Below are 14,680 nucleotides of genomic sequence, written 5' to 3' on the forward strand. Positions count from 1 at the left end.
TCCCACTCCCTTCACTGATCCTCAGTAATATCCTGGAAACAGCAAAAAAGCAGTCACTCCAGTCAATCAAAAGACACCAATGGGCATGGATCATCCTGAGCCATATGACTGTAGTCAGATCAGGAAACCAGGAGACATTTATTGCGGGCACAAGACAAGGACAGCCTAACAATGTCATAAAATCACCCTATGTTCAACTTCAGACTGGCTCAACCCCTGCAGCGTTGGTCCCAGGTCCAATTATTGTGAGACAGAGCCACAGGGATCTCACATATATCAGACTACCTGACAGGATTTCTGCTATAATTAAGGATGAAACTAAGGACACAAAGAGTTAGGAAAATAAAATAAGGTTAACGCTCCGCTTCATCCCTACGTCCTGTTACACACCAGGAAAGAAATGGCCTAATAAAGACACTGCACAGAAGGGTGTCACCTGAGGATTAGGGACCTGGCTCCTGCTGTAAAGAATCATTTTGTGTCAAAGGAGTGAAATTTAGACTCCGCTGTACATGTGGTAATGGTATGTACTGGGTTTCAGGACCTGTGATGGCACTAGCTGGGTGGTAATGCACCTTTCTCTCTTAGAGCAGTGACTTCTGTTACTTTGCCAGCTTGTGCTGCTGCTGCTGTATACTCAGCGTCTCTCTAGGCACCACGCAGCTGATCCACGATCCTCTCCTCTCTTAAATGGCAGTTAGGGAATATCAGCACAGTCTCAAGCTGGGGGGGGGGGGGGGGGGGGGCGCGGTTAGTATGCGTTATGCACCGGAATCTGACAGCCACAGGGAGGGGCTGGAGCTCCTGGGAAACAATCGGAAGGCCTGTGCTCCCCCTCAGACAGCTGTGCTGGGCCCAGGCCCTCCCCTGCATACAAGCTTCCTATTCATAGGCCTTGGAGGAAGACTCACAAAGGCTGCATTTTTTATGAGTTTATACAGCACTTTAGTATTCGAGATAACACACACACTCTCTCACACCACCTCCAGAAACCAAACTCAGGCCTGGTCCATTTCGGCTTCTTGACAGCAGGGTCTAGATATTGCAGTATTGGACATTTTCCCTGCACAGGTACCTCCCAAACAAGATGCCAAGAAATTTGAAGAGCTTTCCAGTGACTATTTCCGTCAGTGTAAAACACTTAGCAGGAAACTTCCTTCCCATCTACACCAGTGACCAGATCTGCCTTGGGCGCTTATTAACCTGGGGGAAGGGGTACAGAGCAAAAACCAGCATCACATGACTTCCAATGATGAACCCCTCACCAAACCCTGGTCTTTATTCAGATATGGAGAAGCCAGTCTCACCTGCAGGAAGTGAAGAATGAGTATACATGAGACATGGAGGGCTGAAATGTATAACTGGAGATGTGATGAGGCGCAGGAGGGGGAGCACGCAAGACACAGAAGGCTGAATGTGTAACAAGAGGCAGAAGGTGAGGTGTAGCAACTTGATGGAATCAAGAGATGATCAATTTCTCCTGGCACAGAAGGATAAATGAGTAATATCTTTTGGATAAAGCAAAATTGCTTACCTTGTAATAGGTGTTATCCCAGGACAGCAGGATGTAGTCCTCACATATGGGTGACGTCACTGAACGGAGCCCAGCGTGGGAAATCTTTCTGTCAAAGTTTCTAGAAACTTTTGACTGGCCCTGAGAGGCCACTGAGCATGCCCAGCATGCCATGATATTCTATGCCACAGGTGTCTCTCTTCAGTCTCGAATGTAGCAAAAAGCGTTAGCAAAAAATAAAATAATAAAGTATGAGGCCCAACTCCGCGGGGTGGTGGGTGGATTCTGTGAGGACTACATCCTGCTGTCCTGGGATAACACCTATTACAAGGTAAGCAATTTTGCTTTATCCCAGGACAAGCAGGATGCTAGTCCTCACATATGGGTGAATAGCAAGCTAGAGGCTGAGTCATTCTTGGTGAAGTTACAGTAAGCATTGTTGAGAATGAGTCAGCCGAAGATCACAGCAGGTTGGATGTAGAAGGAGTTGGGATTAAACTGGAAACAAGTTCTTTAAGACAGATTGTCCATAGGCGGAATCTTGCTTCCTTCTTTGTCCAAGCAGTAATGAGTTGCAAAAGTGTGAAGAGAGCTCCATGTTGCTGCTTTACATATGTCAAGGATTGGCACTGAACGAAAGTGTGCTACTGAAGTTGACATTGCTCTTACTGAATGCGCCTTTACTCGCCCTTGAAGAGGAAGGCCTGCTTTTTCATAGCAAAATTGTATGCAATCTGCTAGCCAATTTGACAGAGTATGTTTACCCACTGCTTTACCCAGCTTGTTTGGATCATAGGAAACAAAAAGTTGAGTGGATTTTCTGTGGACTGCAGTACGGTCTATATAAAAAGCAAGTGTACGCTTACAGTCCAAAGTGTGTAAGGCTGTTTCTCCTGGATGGGAATGAGGCCTTGGAAAAAATGTGGGTAAATATATGGACTGATTCAAGTGGAATTCCGTAACTACCTTGGGAATGAATTTTGGATGTGTACGGAGAACCACTCTGTCATGTAGGAACTTTGTATAAGGTTCGTATGTGACAAGTGCTTGTAACTCACTAACCCTTCTAGCTGACGTAATGGCTGTGAGGAAGATAGTTTTCCAAGTGAGAAATTTAAGATCACAAGAGTCTATGGGTTCGAAAGGAGAGCGCATGAGTCTTGTTAATACCAAATTCAGATCCCAGTCTGGGACAGGTTGTCGAATTGGTGGTTTAAGGTGAGTTAAACCTCTCATAAATCTACTTACGAGAGGTTGTGTGGAAATAGGTGCATCTCCCATTTTGTTATGGTAAGCAGAGACTGCACTTAAATGTACTCTTACAGATGAAGTCTGGAGACCAGATTCAGAAAGATGGTATAAGTATTCCAGTAGGGAAGTTGTGGGGCAGGTGAAAGGATTTATATCCTTTCCCGAGCACCACAAAGTGAATCGCTTCCATTTAGAAGAATAGTTCTTTCGTGTGGAAGGTTTACGTGAAGCTATAAGCACTTGAGATATATGAGATGAAAGATTGAGTGGTTGTAATATCAAGCTTTCAACATCCATGCTGTCAGGGATAGGGACGGAAGGTTGGGATGTCGTAACCGGCCCTGATCCTGAGTTATGAGAGTAGGAGCTACTCCCAGTCGAATTGGATCCCTGACTGAGAGGTCTAACAGTGTGGGGAACCATACTTGTCTAGGGCAATATGGGGCTATGAGAATCATGGACCCCTTGTCCTGTTGTAGCTTTACTAGAGTTTTGGTTATGAGCGGTATTGGAGGATACGCGTATAGTAGGCCTGAGTTCCAAGGGCGAGCAAAGGTGTCCTTGGCTGGCTGGTTGTTCTGTTTGTGCAGAGAACAGAACTTGTCCACTTTGTGATTCAGATGTGACGCAAAGAGGTCTATTGTTGGTTGACCCCAACGTTGAAATATCCTGGTTGCTACTGCAGGATCCAGGGACCATTCGTGTGGTTGAAATTGACGACTGAGTCGATCCGCCACTACATTGTGTATGCCTGCCAGATAAGTGGCTCGTAGGAACATTGAGTGAGTCAGGGCCCAGCCCCAAATCTGTGCAGCTTCTTGACAAAGGAGATACGAGCCCGTACCTCCCTGTTTGTTGATGTACCACATGGCTACTGTGTTGTCTGTTTGGATGAGAACAGTCTTGTGTGAAAGGCAGTCCTGGAACGCATGCAGTGCATAACGTATCGCTCGAAGTTCCAGAAAATTGATTTGATATGTTGCTTCGAGTTTTGTCCAAGTCTCTTGAGTGTGGAGATTGTCTACATGAGCTCCCCATCCCAAGGTGGATGCATCTGTATTTAAAGTAATCTCTGGGACTGGTTGTTGGAAAGGTAGGCCTTTGCACAGGTTGTCTTTGTTGGTCCACCAAAGTAGAGATGATCTTAGTTGGTGGGTCACTTGAATTGGATAGTGAAGTGGTTGAATGGCTTGAATCCATTGTGATCTTAAAGTCCATTGGGCAACTCGCATGGCCAACCTTGCCATAGGAGTAACATGAACTGTGGAGGCCATGTGGCCTAGCAGTATCAGAAACTGATGGGCTGTGGTTTGTGTCCGTAAGGAAATGGAATTTGCTAGTAGAATCAGGGCATCTGCACGGTCTATAGTTAGAATGGCCTTTGCTAATTCTGTGTTCAACTCTGCTCCTATGAATTGAAGCAGATGAGTTGGAGTGAGATGGGATTTTTGATAATTGATGAGAAACCCCATGGAGTGAGGTAGAGCAATTGTTCAAGTGAGAGAAGTTATTGCTCCTTGTTGAGATGGACTCTTTATGAGCCAGTCATCTAGATATGGGAAAACATGGACACCTTCATTGTGCAAGTGTCCTGCTATTACTGCTAGACATTTGGTGAAGACTCTGGGAGCAGGCGCCAGTCCAAATGGTAGAACTCTGTATTGGTAATGTTGATGGTGTACCATGAAGCGCAGGTACTTGCGATGAGGAGGGTATATTGGAATGTGAGCATAAGCATCTTGAAGATCCAGAGAACAAAGCCAATCTTTTGCTTGAAGAAGTGGAAGCATGGTGCCTAGAGAAACCATCCTGAACTTTTCTTTCTTTAGAAATTTGATGAGATTTCTGAGGTCTAGGATGGGACATAGGCCACCGGTTTTCTTTGGAATGAGGAAGTATCGGGAGTAGAATCCTCTGCCCTGCTGTGTCCGGGGCACTGGTTGTATGGCCCTGGATCTCAGAAGGGTGGATAATTCTGTTTGTAATTGATGAAGTTGAGAATTTTGTTGTTGGCAGGATGTTGGTGGAAATTCTGGAGGAATTGAGGTGAAATTTAGTTTGTAGCCCTGAGAGACTATGGAAAGTACCCATTGATCTGAGGTTATGTTTTGCCAATTTGTGTGAAAATGAGATATTCTTCCTCCGACTGGTAGATTTGCTTTGGGATTGCAAGGTTGGGTCTGTTCTCTGGTGTTTTCTTCAAAAGCCTGTAGCAGGGCCTGTCTGTGCAGGAGGTTGTGGACGAGCAGACCTGGATTGTCTGGCTTGGGAGCGTTGTGTAGGTCTGCTGGATCTACCCCTAGAATTGTGTGGGTAGTATCTGCGTGGCCTGTAATAAGAACGTCGTACATCTCTGCGTGGAGGACGACGAGAAGGTTGAGCAGCAGGCTCCTGAGGGGTTTGAGACAGCTGACGTAGTGTCTCAGTGTGGTCCTTAAGCTGTTGTACAGCTTCTTGAATTTTGTCCCCAAAGAGATTGTCACCAAGACAGGGGAGGTCCACAAGTTTGTCTTGTACCTCAATCCTGAGGTCAGATGCCTTGAGCCAGGCCCATCTGCGAGCAGTGATTCCAGCTGCAGCTGTTCTGGAAGCAGTTTCAAAATTATCATAAACTGCTCTCACTTCATGTTTGCCTGCCTCCAGTCCTTTTGTAATAACCGCTTGTGCAGGTTCCTGGAACTGGGTGGGTAAAGAGGTGATGAATTCTTCCATCTGTTTCCAGAGGTTCCTCTGGTATTGAGTGATGTAGAGTTGATACGCAGAGATTTTGGTGCTCAACATGGAGCTCTGGTAAACTTTTTTACCTAGTGTGTCCAGGAATCTGTGCTCCCTGCCTGGTGGGATGGATGAGTGTGGGCGCACACATTTAGATTTTTTCTGTGCGGACTCCACAACTACAGATTGGTGTGGTAATTGTTGTTTGTGGTAGCCTGGAGCTGGTTGAAATATGTAGGTAGTCTCCACACATTTGTTCACTGCAGGTGTAGAAGCTGGGTGTTCCCAGATTCTTTTTTGGAGATCCAGTAAAACTTCATGTACTGGTACCGCTAGTACTTGTTTGGGTGGATCCACAAACTGTAGCACCTCAAGGGTTTGTGCTCTTGTGTCTTCCTTTGCTGTAAGTTTGAATGGAATGGAGTCAGACATGCTTTGTATGAATGAGGAGAAGGAAAGATCTTGTGGGGGTGAGTTCTTTCTTCAATCAGGTGAAGAAGGGTTAGACATGAACTCCTCTGAAGAAAATTGAGAAGGTTCATCATCCCAGGAGTCTTCTGAATCTTCTCTGTAAGGTGATTTTGGCCTTGGTGTAGGTGGGACATGGAGTCCTGAAGGACCAGGCTGTGGGTCATCGATGAATACTTCTGCAGATGTTGTACGTGGCCTGATAGGTGGCAAATTATCGATCACATTTTGGTACCTTTGTAAAAGGCGTCGATAAAAGGCCTCATCTTGGATTTCTGGAGGTTCCAGTGGAGGTTGGTCCGATGGTAGCAGGGATGCTGTTGATGTAGTAGCCGCTGGATATGGCACCGATGGTATGAATCCTAAGGGGCTCAGTGGAATCTGTGTCAAAAGTGATGTGGACTGTGTCCCGAGCCTCGGTGTAGTGGTTATGAAGCCAGTGGAAAACTTGGGTGGCAAGAAGGGTGCCGTCATCAGTGGTACCACCGGCATTGACACGGACGGTGTCGGCATCGACCTGGAGGTCGGCATCGACGGAATATGTTGCTCCTGAAGAGCTTGTAGAACCGCTTGTCTGATCAGTGTAGACAATTCTGGCTGTACAATTGGTGAAGACACCGATGGTGTACGCAGTGGCGGTACTGAGGTATCCATCGATGTAGTGGTTGGAATTGGTGACGGCGAAGGCCCAGGCACCGGTATTTCCTGCTATCTAGGCCGCTTTGGCATCGATTCATCCTGGGACATCGATGCGGAAGATGATGGATGTCGATGGCGATGTTTTGTTTTTTGGTGCTCTGCCGATTTTGTCGATAGCACCGACGATGGAGAGGACAGACGATCACCGGATCCATCCGGACGTGGTTTTTTTTTTTTTTTTTTTTAAGTAAGACCCTTTTTGTTGCTCCAGCCAGAGACGGCCTCGATGATTTCGAGGGAGAAGGGATTAGCTGAAGAGAAAATAGATGTTCCATCTTCTCGTCTGGCTTTCCGTCCTTTTACTGTCATCTCTGCACATTTGGCGCATGTACTGACATCGTGTTTTTCTCCGAGGCACAGTACACACTCCAAATGCGGATCAGTTATCGACATATTTCTATTGCAAACGGGGCATTTTTTGAATCCCGTCGCCATTTTGGAACCGACGGCCGTCGATGAATGCGAGTGTGAGGGAAATTTTCTTCCGGAAATATGAGAATGAAATGGTACTCGCCAGCCGGTGAGCTTGAGAACTCCTATGAGAGAGAATATCACGAAAAATATTGACTTTTCAGTCACAAGGATTGCCAAACACGAGGGCTATAGGTCCGCGATGCGAACGGCAGCGCGGAAAAGCGAAGACTGAAGAGAGACACCTGTGGCAGAGAATATCATGGCATGCTGGGCATGCTCAGTGGCCTCTCGGCCAGTCAAAAGTTTCTAGAAACTTTGACAGAAAGGTTTCCTGCGCTGGGCTCCGTTCAGTGACGTCACCCATATGTGAGGACTAGCATCCTGCTTGTCCTGGGATAAACAATGTTTTGGGGGTTTTTGAGTTGTTTTTGTTTTTTTTTTTTTTTTAAGGAGGAGAAGGGGCAGTTACATCCCACTTAAGTTAAAAGGCGTGATGGGATGATTGCAAAACTATGAACTTTGATCCTTCTGCAAAATGATGAACTCTACAGTCCATGCTGTGTTTGATTGGGCTTATCTCTTCTTTACCTTTTATTACCTCTCACCCTCATTGTTTCCCTGCATCAATTTATTTCTGTGGTTTTTCATAACAAGTGCTAGGAGCAGCCTGGTACAGACTGTCACATCTCCCCTGCAGAGTCTAATATCAGGTTATAGAGAGAAGCCCAATACACCCTGTTTTGACTTGAGACTGCACATCTGTTGAGCCAGGTTTGGAGGAAGATGGAGGCTGGAGAAAAAGCACTCCCTCTCTACAGGAGACAGATATGATTTGGGGTTCAAGAGGACAGTGCTATGGCACAGATGGTACTGGAAGTGGTTTTACTTACATTATGTGCAAAGGCGTAAGGGGTGATCCAGGTGATGGGCTGACCTAGCACTTCTGCCTGGTAATAAATCCCTTTAATAGACAGGAACACCTGCAGAGAAGCACATGTGGGGATTAAGGACAGCTGACCTGTGCAATCTTATCCTTCCACTATCAACATGTCCCAGAAAATCGTCATATTGCAGGAAGCTAGTGAACTGGCAGGAAATATCATAGATCAGGAAGGGAACGGGATTGCAGTTCATGGGAAAAATGAGTCAGTTGACCATACCTGAGTGAAAAATGGTTGAAACGCATCAGCAGTCCCATGAAGGTGAAGCAACAAAATTTTTCCCATGCTGAAACACTGGCCACACGCGGGCAAGTGTTACCAGCACAAAGCACCATTAATCTTTTAATTTTTTTTCAAGCACTGTTACCTCACCCAGCTCAACCCGAAGAGACTGATCCAGTTCTGGTGTTACCCCACTGCATGCATGGAGTTAAAATTCTGATATCTCTAACAAAAAGTAGGACTACACCTCCATGTATGCAATAGGGCACAACTAGAACTGGATCAGCCTCTTCAGGGTGACTTGGGTGAGATGGCAACACTTCCCTTAGGGCATTCTCCTCACACCTGTGGAAAAGAGGATTAGCTTCAGACAACAACCAACAAGGACTGAACTTCATAATCTGGGTAAACAAATAAGTGTGGTGGTAGCTTGCTTATTACAGCGGTTACTACCCTAAACCAATTAAACCTAATACATCACTTTGAAAGCATATACAGCATTGCTATCTGCTTCAACGGTAAGGGGACGTGAGGAAAACGGGATTTACATTCAGACATCATCCAACAAGGCATCAATCTGTGCAATCTGGGTAAACACGCATCGGGGTAACTTGCTTGATGCGGCGGTTACTACCCTTAACCATTAAGCCTTATGCAACTCCATTACTCTCTGCATCAATGACAGGGGATGGCAGGAAATTTGAACCAAACAGTTACCAACAAGAGCCCTGAAGTTAGTGGTTGGTGAAACAGATACGTATGGGAAAATAAGCGTGGACACTTGCTGGCCAGACTAGATGGGCCGATTGGTCTTTTTCTGCCATCATTTCTATGTTTCTATGTATTTACAGCATGTTCAGCTAAACACCCACCCAGACTGCCACTCTCTCTTGTCCCCCTCAGTGAGGTGAGGCTAATGGAGATAATGGCCTAGCACATTATCATGTATCTTGGAATTCTGGGTCCAAAACAATCAACAGGCCAAAAGCATTTAGTCCCTCAAACTGTTCCACCTCTTATTCAAAACCAAGCATCATGGCACACATGGAGTGAGAGAAACTTCAAATCCAGAAATACATAAAAAGCATTCAGCGTGGCCCCTTCCTCCAGACTCATATGCAATGTGTGCCCTGACAGAAAGCTCCTGGTGCTTCCTCTCCCTCAGGCCTGTTAGCGACACCTCCACAGCCTTGCGCCACGCCAAAGGTGAAAGAAATCTGTGACTGGTCCCAAACCATGATCCCCCGCCGTGGCAGTTAGCAGGCACTTTGTCAGCTCTGCCACTTCATTGGAGCCCTGCTAGAATGTACCCACTCGCATTATTTCTGGCCAATCTAATTTATCATCTATTATTTACAGTTTAAATATTTAAAATACATTGATCAGGAAAGTCAAAGGAAGATAAAAGCCTGCAATTAAAACTGGATCCATAGAAGGAAAACAAGATATTTCAGGCCAACATGCTACCATTGCTCAGAGCTGAAACGACAAGACTGGGACAGGGAGATCTTGTTAGTCTGAAAAGAGAAGAAAAGAGAAAAGGAGAGAGTGGGAATGACTGCAAGAAACCAGGCGCCCTCTACTGTCCTACAAAACAAAGAGCAGAGAGAGCGAGAGAGAGACAGAAAGAAACCATTTAAAAAAATATTCCAGGTAGAATGGCATTAGATAATGTAAGGAAGATAGAGGAAACAATGTTGGGAGCACAAAAGGAACATATTGTCTCTCTATTCTCACAGTAGATGCTGAAAAGGCTTTCGATATGGTTCACTAGCCTTTCCTTTTTTGTCCCATGGGAACAATGGGCTTTGGCAGTTACTTTTTGACATGGTTGCAAAAACTGTATGACAAACCTCAAGCCTGCATTAAAGTAAATAGAGGTTATTCTGTTTTCAGGATGAGATGTACGCGGGAAGGGTGCCCTTTATCTACACTTCTATTCGCTGTCTTCCAATAATTACTATAAGCTATCATTGTTTGCAGATAATATTCTGTTCACATTAACAGACCTGAAAAATCACTGCGTGAAGTTGAAAAGGAACTAGGGGTTTTTAGCAAGGTATCGGGTTTCAAAATCAACTGGGACAAACTGAAATTTTAAACATCTCGTGTCCAAATAATGAAGAAATTTCCCTTAGGCATAGGTACCTATTTAAATGGACCCCACGTCAGATTAAATACCTCGGGGTATATATAGGGAAGCCTGAGAAAGATGTGTTTGAGATGAATTACCCCCCACTAATGTGAAAAATTTGTCAAGATCTTGAAAAGTGTAAACGTTTATCTCGGTCATGGCTGGGGAGAAAGCAGAGTTGCTTACCTGTAACAGGTGTTTTTTTGAGGACAGCAGGATGTTAGTTAGTCCTCACACATGGGGTGACTTCATCAAATGGAGCCTGATGCAGAAAACTTATGTCAAAGTTTCTAGAAACATTGACTAAGCACACAGAGCATGCCCAGCATGCCCTATACCATGTGTCCACGCAGGGTCCCTCTTCAGTCTCATAACATAGAATTAAGATAAAATAAAAATAGGAGAAACCCAACTCTGTGGGGTGGTAGGTGGGTTTCGTAAGGACTAACATCCCGCTGGCCTTGGAGAACACCTGTTACAGATAACTCCACTTTCTCCAAGGACAAGCAGGATGATAGTCCTCAAACATGGGTGAATCCCTAGCAACAGGCTGATCCCCAACACAAAAGGGGACCAACAGTCACCTGACCAGGTGTCAACGGGAACAACACTACCGGTGTTATTGGTAACAGATGGGGGAGATAGCCTAAACATAAACAGGCCCTAGGTTGGGAGAGTTGGGTTCAACATCTCAAGGTTCCTGAGGACAGACTGGCCGAACCTACTGACAGTAGTGGGATATGAATGTGTGGAGAGAACTCCACACTGCAGCCTTGCAGATCTCCTCCATGGGAATTGTTTGCAAGTGGCCACAGATGCTGCCATGGCTCTGATAGAATGAGCCTTGACATGACACCCAAGATGCAGTCCCACCTAGGCATAACAGAAGGAGATGAAATCTGCTAGCCAATTGGAAATTGTCTGTTTGGGAACTGCAACGCCCAACCTATTCCTATCAAAAGAAATAAAGAGTTGGGTGGACTGTCTATGGGCTTCAGTCCGCTCCAGGTAGAAGGCTAAGGCTCGCTTGCAGTCCAAAACTGTGCAGCGCTTGTTCGCCTTGTGGTGATTGGGGCCTGGGAAAGACAATTGGCAGGGAGGCTGACTGGTTAAGATGGAAATCCGCTACCATCTTAGGCAGGAACTTGGGGTGCGACGCAAGACCACCCTGTCAAAATAGAAGTTAGTATAAGGTGGATAAGTCACTATGGCCTGGATCTCGCTGACCCTGTGAGCTGTGACCGCCACCAAAAATATAACCTTCCAGTTCAGGTACTTCAGATCACAGGTGTACAGCAGCTCAAAAGGAGCTTTCATCAGATGAGCCAACACCATGTTGAGGTCCCAGGACACAGTGGGAGGCCGTAGGGGAGGTTTAAATTGAAACAGGCCTGCAAGAAACGTACAACTAAAGGCTGTATAGAGATGGGCCATCTACACCATGGTGGTATGCACCAATCGCACTAAGATGAACTCTGATGGGAGTTGTTTTTTAAGCCAGCTTCAGATAGGTGTAGAAGGTAATCAAGCAGTTTTTGTGTGGGGAAGGACAATGGATCTAGGGTTGTTCTGCTCACACCATATGGGAAAACCTCCTCCTCTTCAGTCTATAGGATTTTCTAGTGGAAAGCTTTCTGGAAGCCTCAGGCCCTCAGAAAGTTCAAGTGGCTGCAGGATTAACTTTCAACATTCAGGCTGTGAGTAACAGAGCCTGGAGGTTGGGATGCCGCAGCCTTCCCTAATCTTGCATGATGAGATCTGGGGAAGTCCCTAGACTGAGTGGTTTCCAGATGGACAACTCCCACAGGAGTGAAAAACCAGACCTGACTCAGCCAATATGGAGCTATGAGAATCATAGTCCCTCTGTCCTCACGAAGCTTCAAGAGAGTCTTCACTACTAAGGGAATTGGAGGATGGGCATACAGAAGCCCCTTGCCCCAATGACAGGCAAAGGTGTCCGAGGCTGGTTTGCTGTCTGACTTGGACAGGGAGCAGAACAGAGGCAACTTCTGGTTGCAGGGGGATGCGAACAGATCTAAGTCTAGGCTCCCTCAGAGGCGGAAAATCCAATTCACTATCCCCTGATCCAGGGACCACGTGTGGGATCTGAAGGCTCAACTCAACCTGTCCACTATCACATTCTCCATTCCGGCCAAGTACATGTCCTTGAGCAGCATTCCGTGAATCTCTGCTTGTTGACAAATCACAGGACTACTTGGTTGTCAGTCTGGATCAGGACAATTTTGTTGGACAACCAATATCTGAAAGCCCATAGCATGTATCTGATCACCCAAAGCTCCAGGAAGTTGATTTGACAAGAATGTTCCTGAGTGCACTACAGTTCCTGGGTGCCAAGCTCCTCACCCCAGCGTAGATGCATCTGTGGTTAGCACAGTTTGAGTAGGGAGACTCTGAAAGGAAATCACCGTTCCAGATTGGAGAGTACCTACCACTAGGACAAAGAGTTCCAGAGAGATGGGGTGACTCAGATGCAACCCTGGAGGCTCTGACTGGCCTAGCACCACTGCAACCTCAGGGTCAATTGGGTTCTGTGCATGTGTAAGCATGCCAAGGGAGTGACATGGACGATTGTGGCCATGTGACCCATCAGCCTCAACATGTGCCAGGCTGATACCTGCTGGCTCTGTTGTATCTCTGTCACAATGGTCACCAGAGCGATGGCCCTCTGGTGCAGCAGAAAGGCCCTGGCTTGAGCTGTGTCTAGCAAGGCCCCAATGAAGTCCAATTGAGGTGACAGACTGAGATGGGATTTTGGGTAGTTGAGAACAAACCCTAGTTAATCCATCACCCAAATGGTCAGGCACATGGTCTGGGCAGCCCCTGCCTGAGACACGCTCTTGACCAGCTAATCATCCAGATACGGGAAAACATGCACTCTCAGTCTGTGGAGGTGCGCTGCCACCATGGCCAGGCATTTTGTGAAGACTCATGGGGCAGATACGAGCCTGAATGGCAACACCCAGTACTGGAAGTGCCGTTTTCCTGCCACAAAATTGGAGATACTTCCTGTGACTGGGAAAGATCTCGATATGGGTGAATACGTTCGTTAGGTTGAGGGAGCATAGCCAGTCCCTTCTTGCAAAAGGGGGATCAAGATGCCCAGGGAAACCATCCTGAACATTTCTTTTTTTCGAAACTTGTTCAAGGCCCTCAGGTCTAGGATAGGATGGAGTCCCCCTTTTTTCTTTGGAATCAGGAAGTACCTGGAGTAGAATCCCTGCCCTCTTTGTCCTGGTGGTACGGGGTCGACCGCTCTGGCCGTTAAGAGGGAGGAGAGCTCTGTTTGCAGCACCTCGTGATGCGCTACTGGTCCCCAAAATGGGCACGGGGCAATTTGGCGGGACACCCAATAGATTTAATTGGTATCCCTAGCAGACAATGGTCTGAAGTTACACTGGGCCATCAGTTTGCAAAGAATCACAGCCTGCCTCTAACCCAAGGGTCCATCGTTCCAGGTACGGGCAACTGGTGTACACTCCCTACAGCTCAGTCAAAACCCTGTCCCCGAAGTTGACTGGGTGGGGGGCTTGGGAGCTCTCTGCTGCCTGGGACGGCTGCAGGAGCTCTGATGGTGTGGATGGGATCGAAGAGGAGGAGGAGGAGGATAGTATTTCCTTTGGCAAAAGAAAGAATTCATGGGCCCCAGCATCGATAGTCTCCTGGTTGAGGAGGACTGATCCGGAGTGTTAGCAAAGAGTTATTAGAGGGTTTCATGATGGTCCCAGAGTTGGACCACAGCATCTTTCACCCTATCCTCGAAGAGATTCTCTCCAGTGCATAGAACGTCAGTGAGTCATTCCTGTACCTCTGTCCGAGGCTCACAGCCATGCCAGTCTGCGGGCGACAATTCCCACTGCAGAGACCCTCAATGCTGTTTTGAAAACATAGTAGTTCGCACAGACCTTGTGTTTTCCACACACTCAAAACCCTTGTGCACCAGCGACATGAGGGTGTCTTAATGCTTTTGAGGCAGCTACTGAGCCACCTCCTACACCTGCTTCCAGATGGCCCGCAAGTATTGGCTCATGTAGAGCTGATAGGCAGCTATGCGAGCAATAAACGTGTGCCTTGGAACACCTTCATCAGAAGAACATCCAATGCTCTGTGGTCCGTCCCCGGGGGCGCTTGGCCCTCGAGGGCGGATTCAGCCACCACTGATTGGAGGGGTAGCTGACACTTATTGGATCGAACAGCCTTTTGGATGTGGTAAACACAGTCCGCCTTCTTATTCACAGGAAGCACTGTGAGGGGGTGTTCCCAAATTCTCAGCAGCAACTCTGTAAGGATCTTGTGTACCGGGGC

General features: G+C 46.8%; 1 protein-coding gene across 5 annotated transcripts in view; it reads right to left on the reverse strand.

The window, feature by feature from the left end:
• Positions 1–14,680, reverse strand: part of PES1 (pescadillo ribosomal biogenesis factor 1) — a 210,254-nt gene that overhangs the window by 54,895 nt on the left and 140,679 nt on the right. For all 5 annotated transcript variants that reach the window (XM_029619007.1, XM_029619009.1, XM_029619006.1 and 2 more), the window contains one exon: positions 7,951–8,040. In XM_029619007.1, the coding sequence (XP_029474867.1) occupies positions 7,951–8,040 (90 nt within the window). The remainder of the gene's footprint in view (positions 1–7,950; positions 8,041–14,680) is intronic.

Source organism: Rhinatrema bivittatum, chromosome 11, assembly GCF_901001135.1.
Source record: "Rhinatrema bivittatum chromosome 11, aRhiBiv1.1, whole genome shotgun sequence".
Lineage (NCBI taxonomy): Eukaryota > Metazoa > Chordata > Amphibia > Gymnophiona > Rhinatrematidae > Rhinatrema > Rhinatrema bivittatum.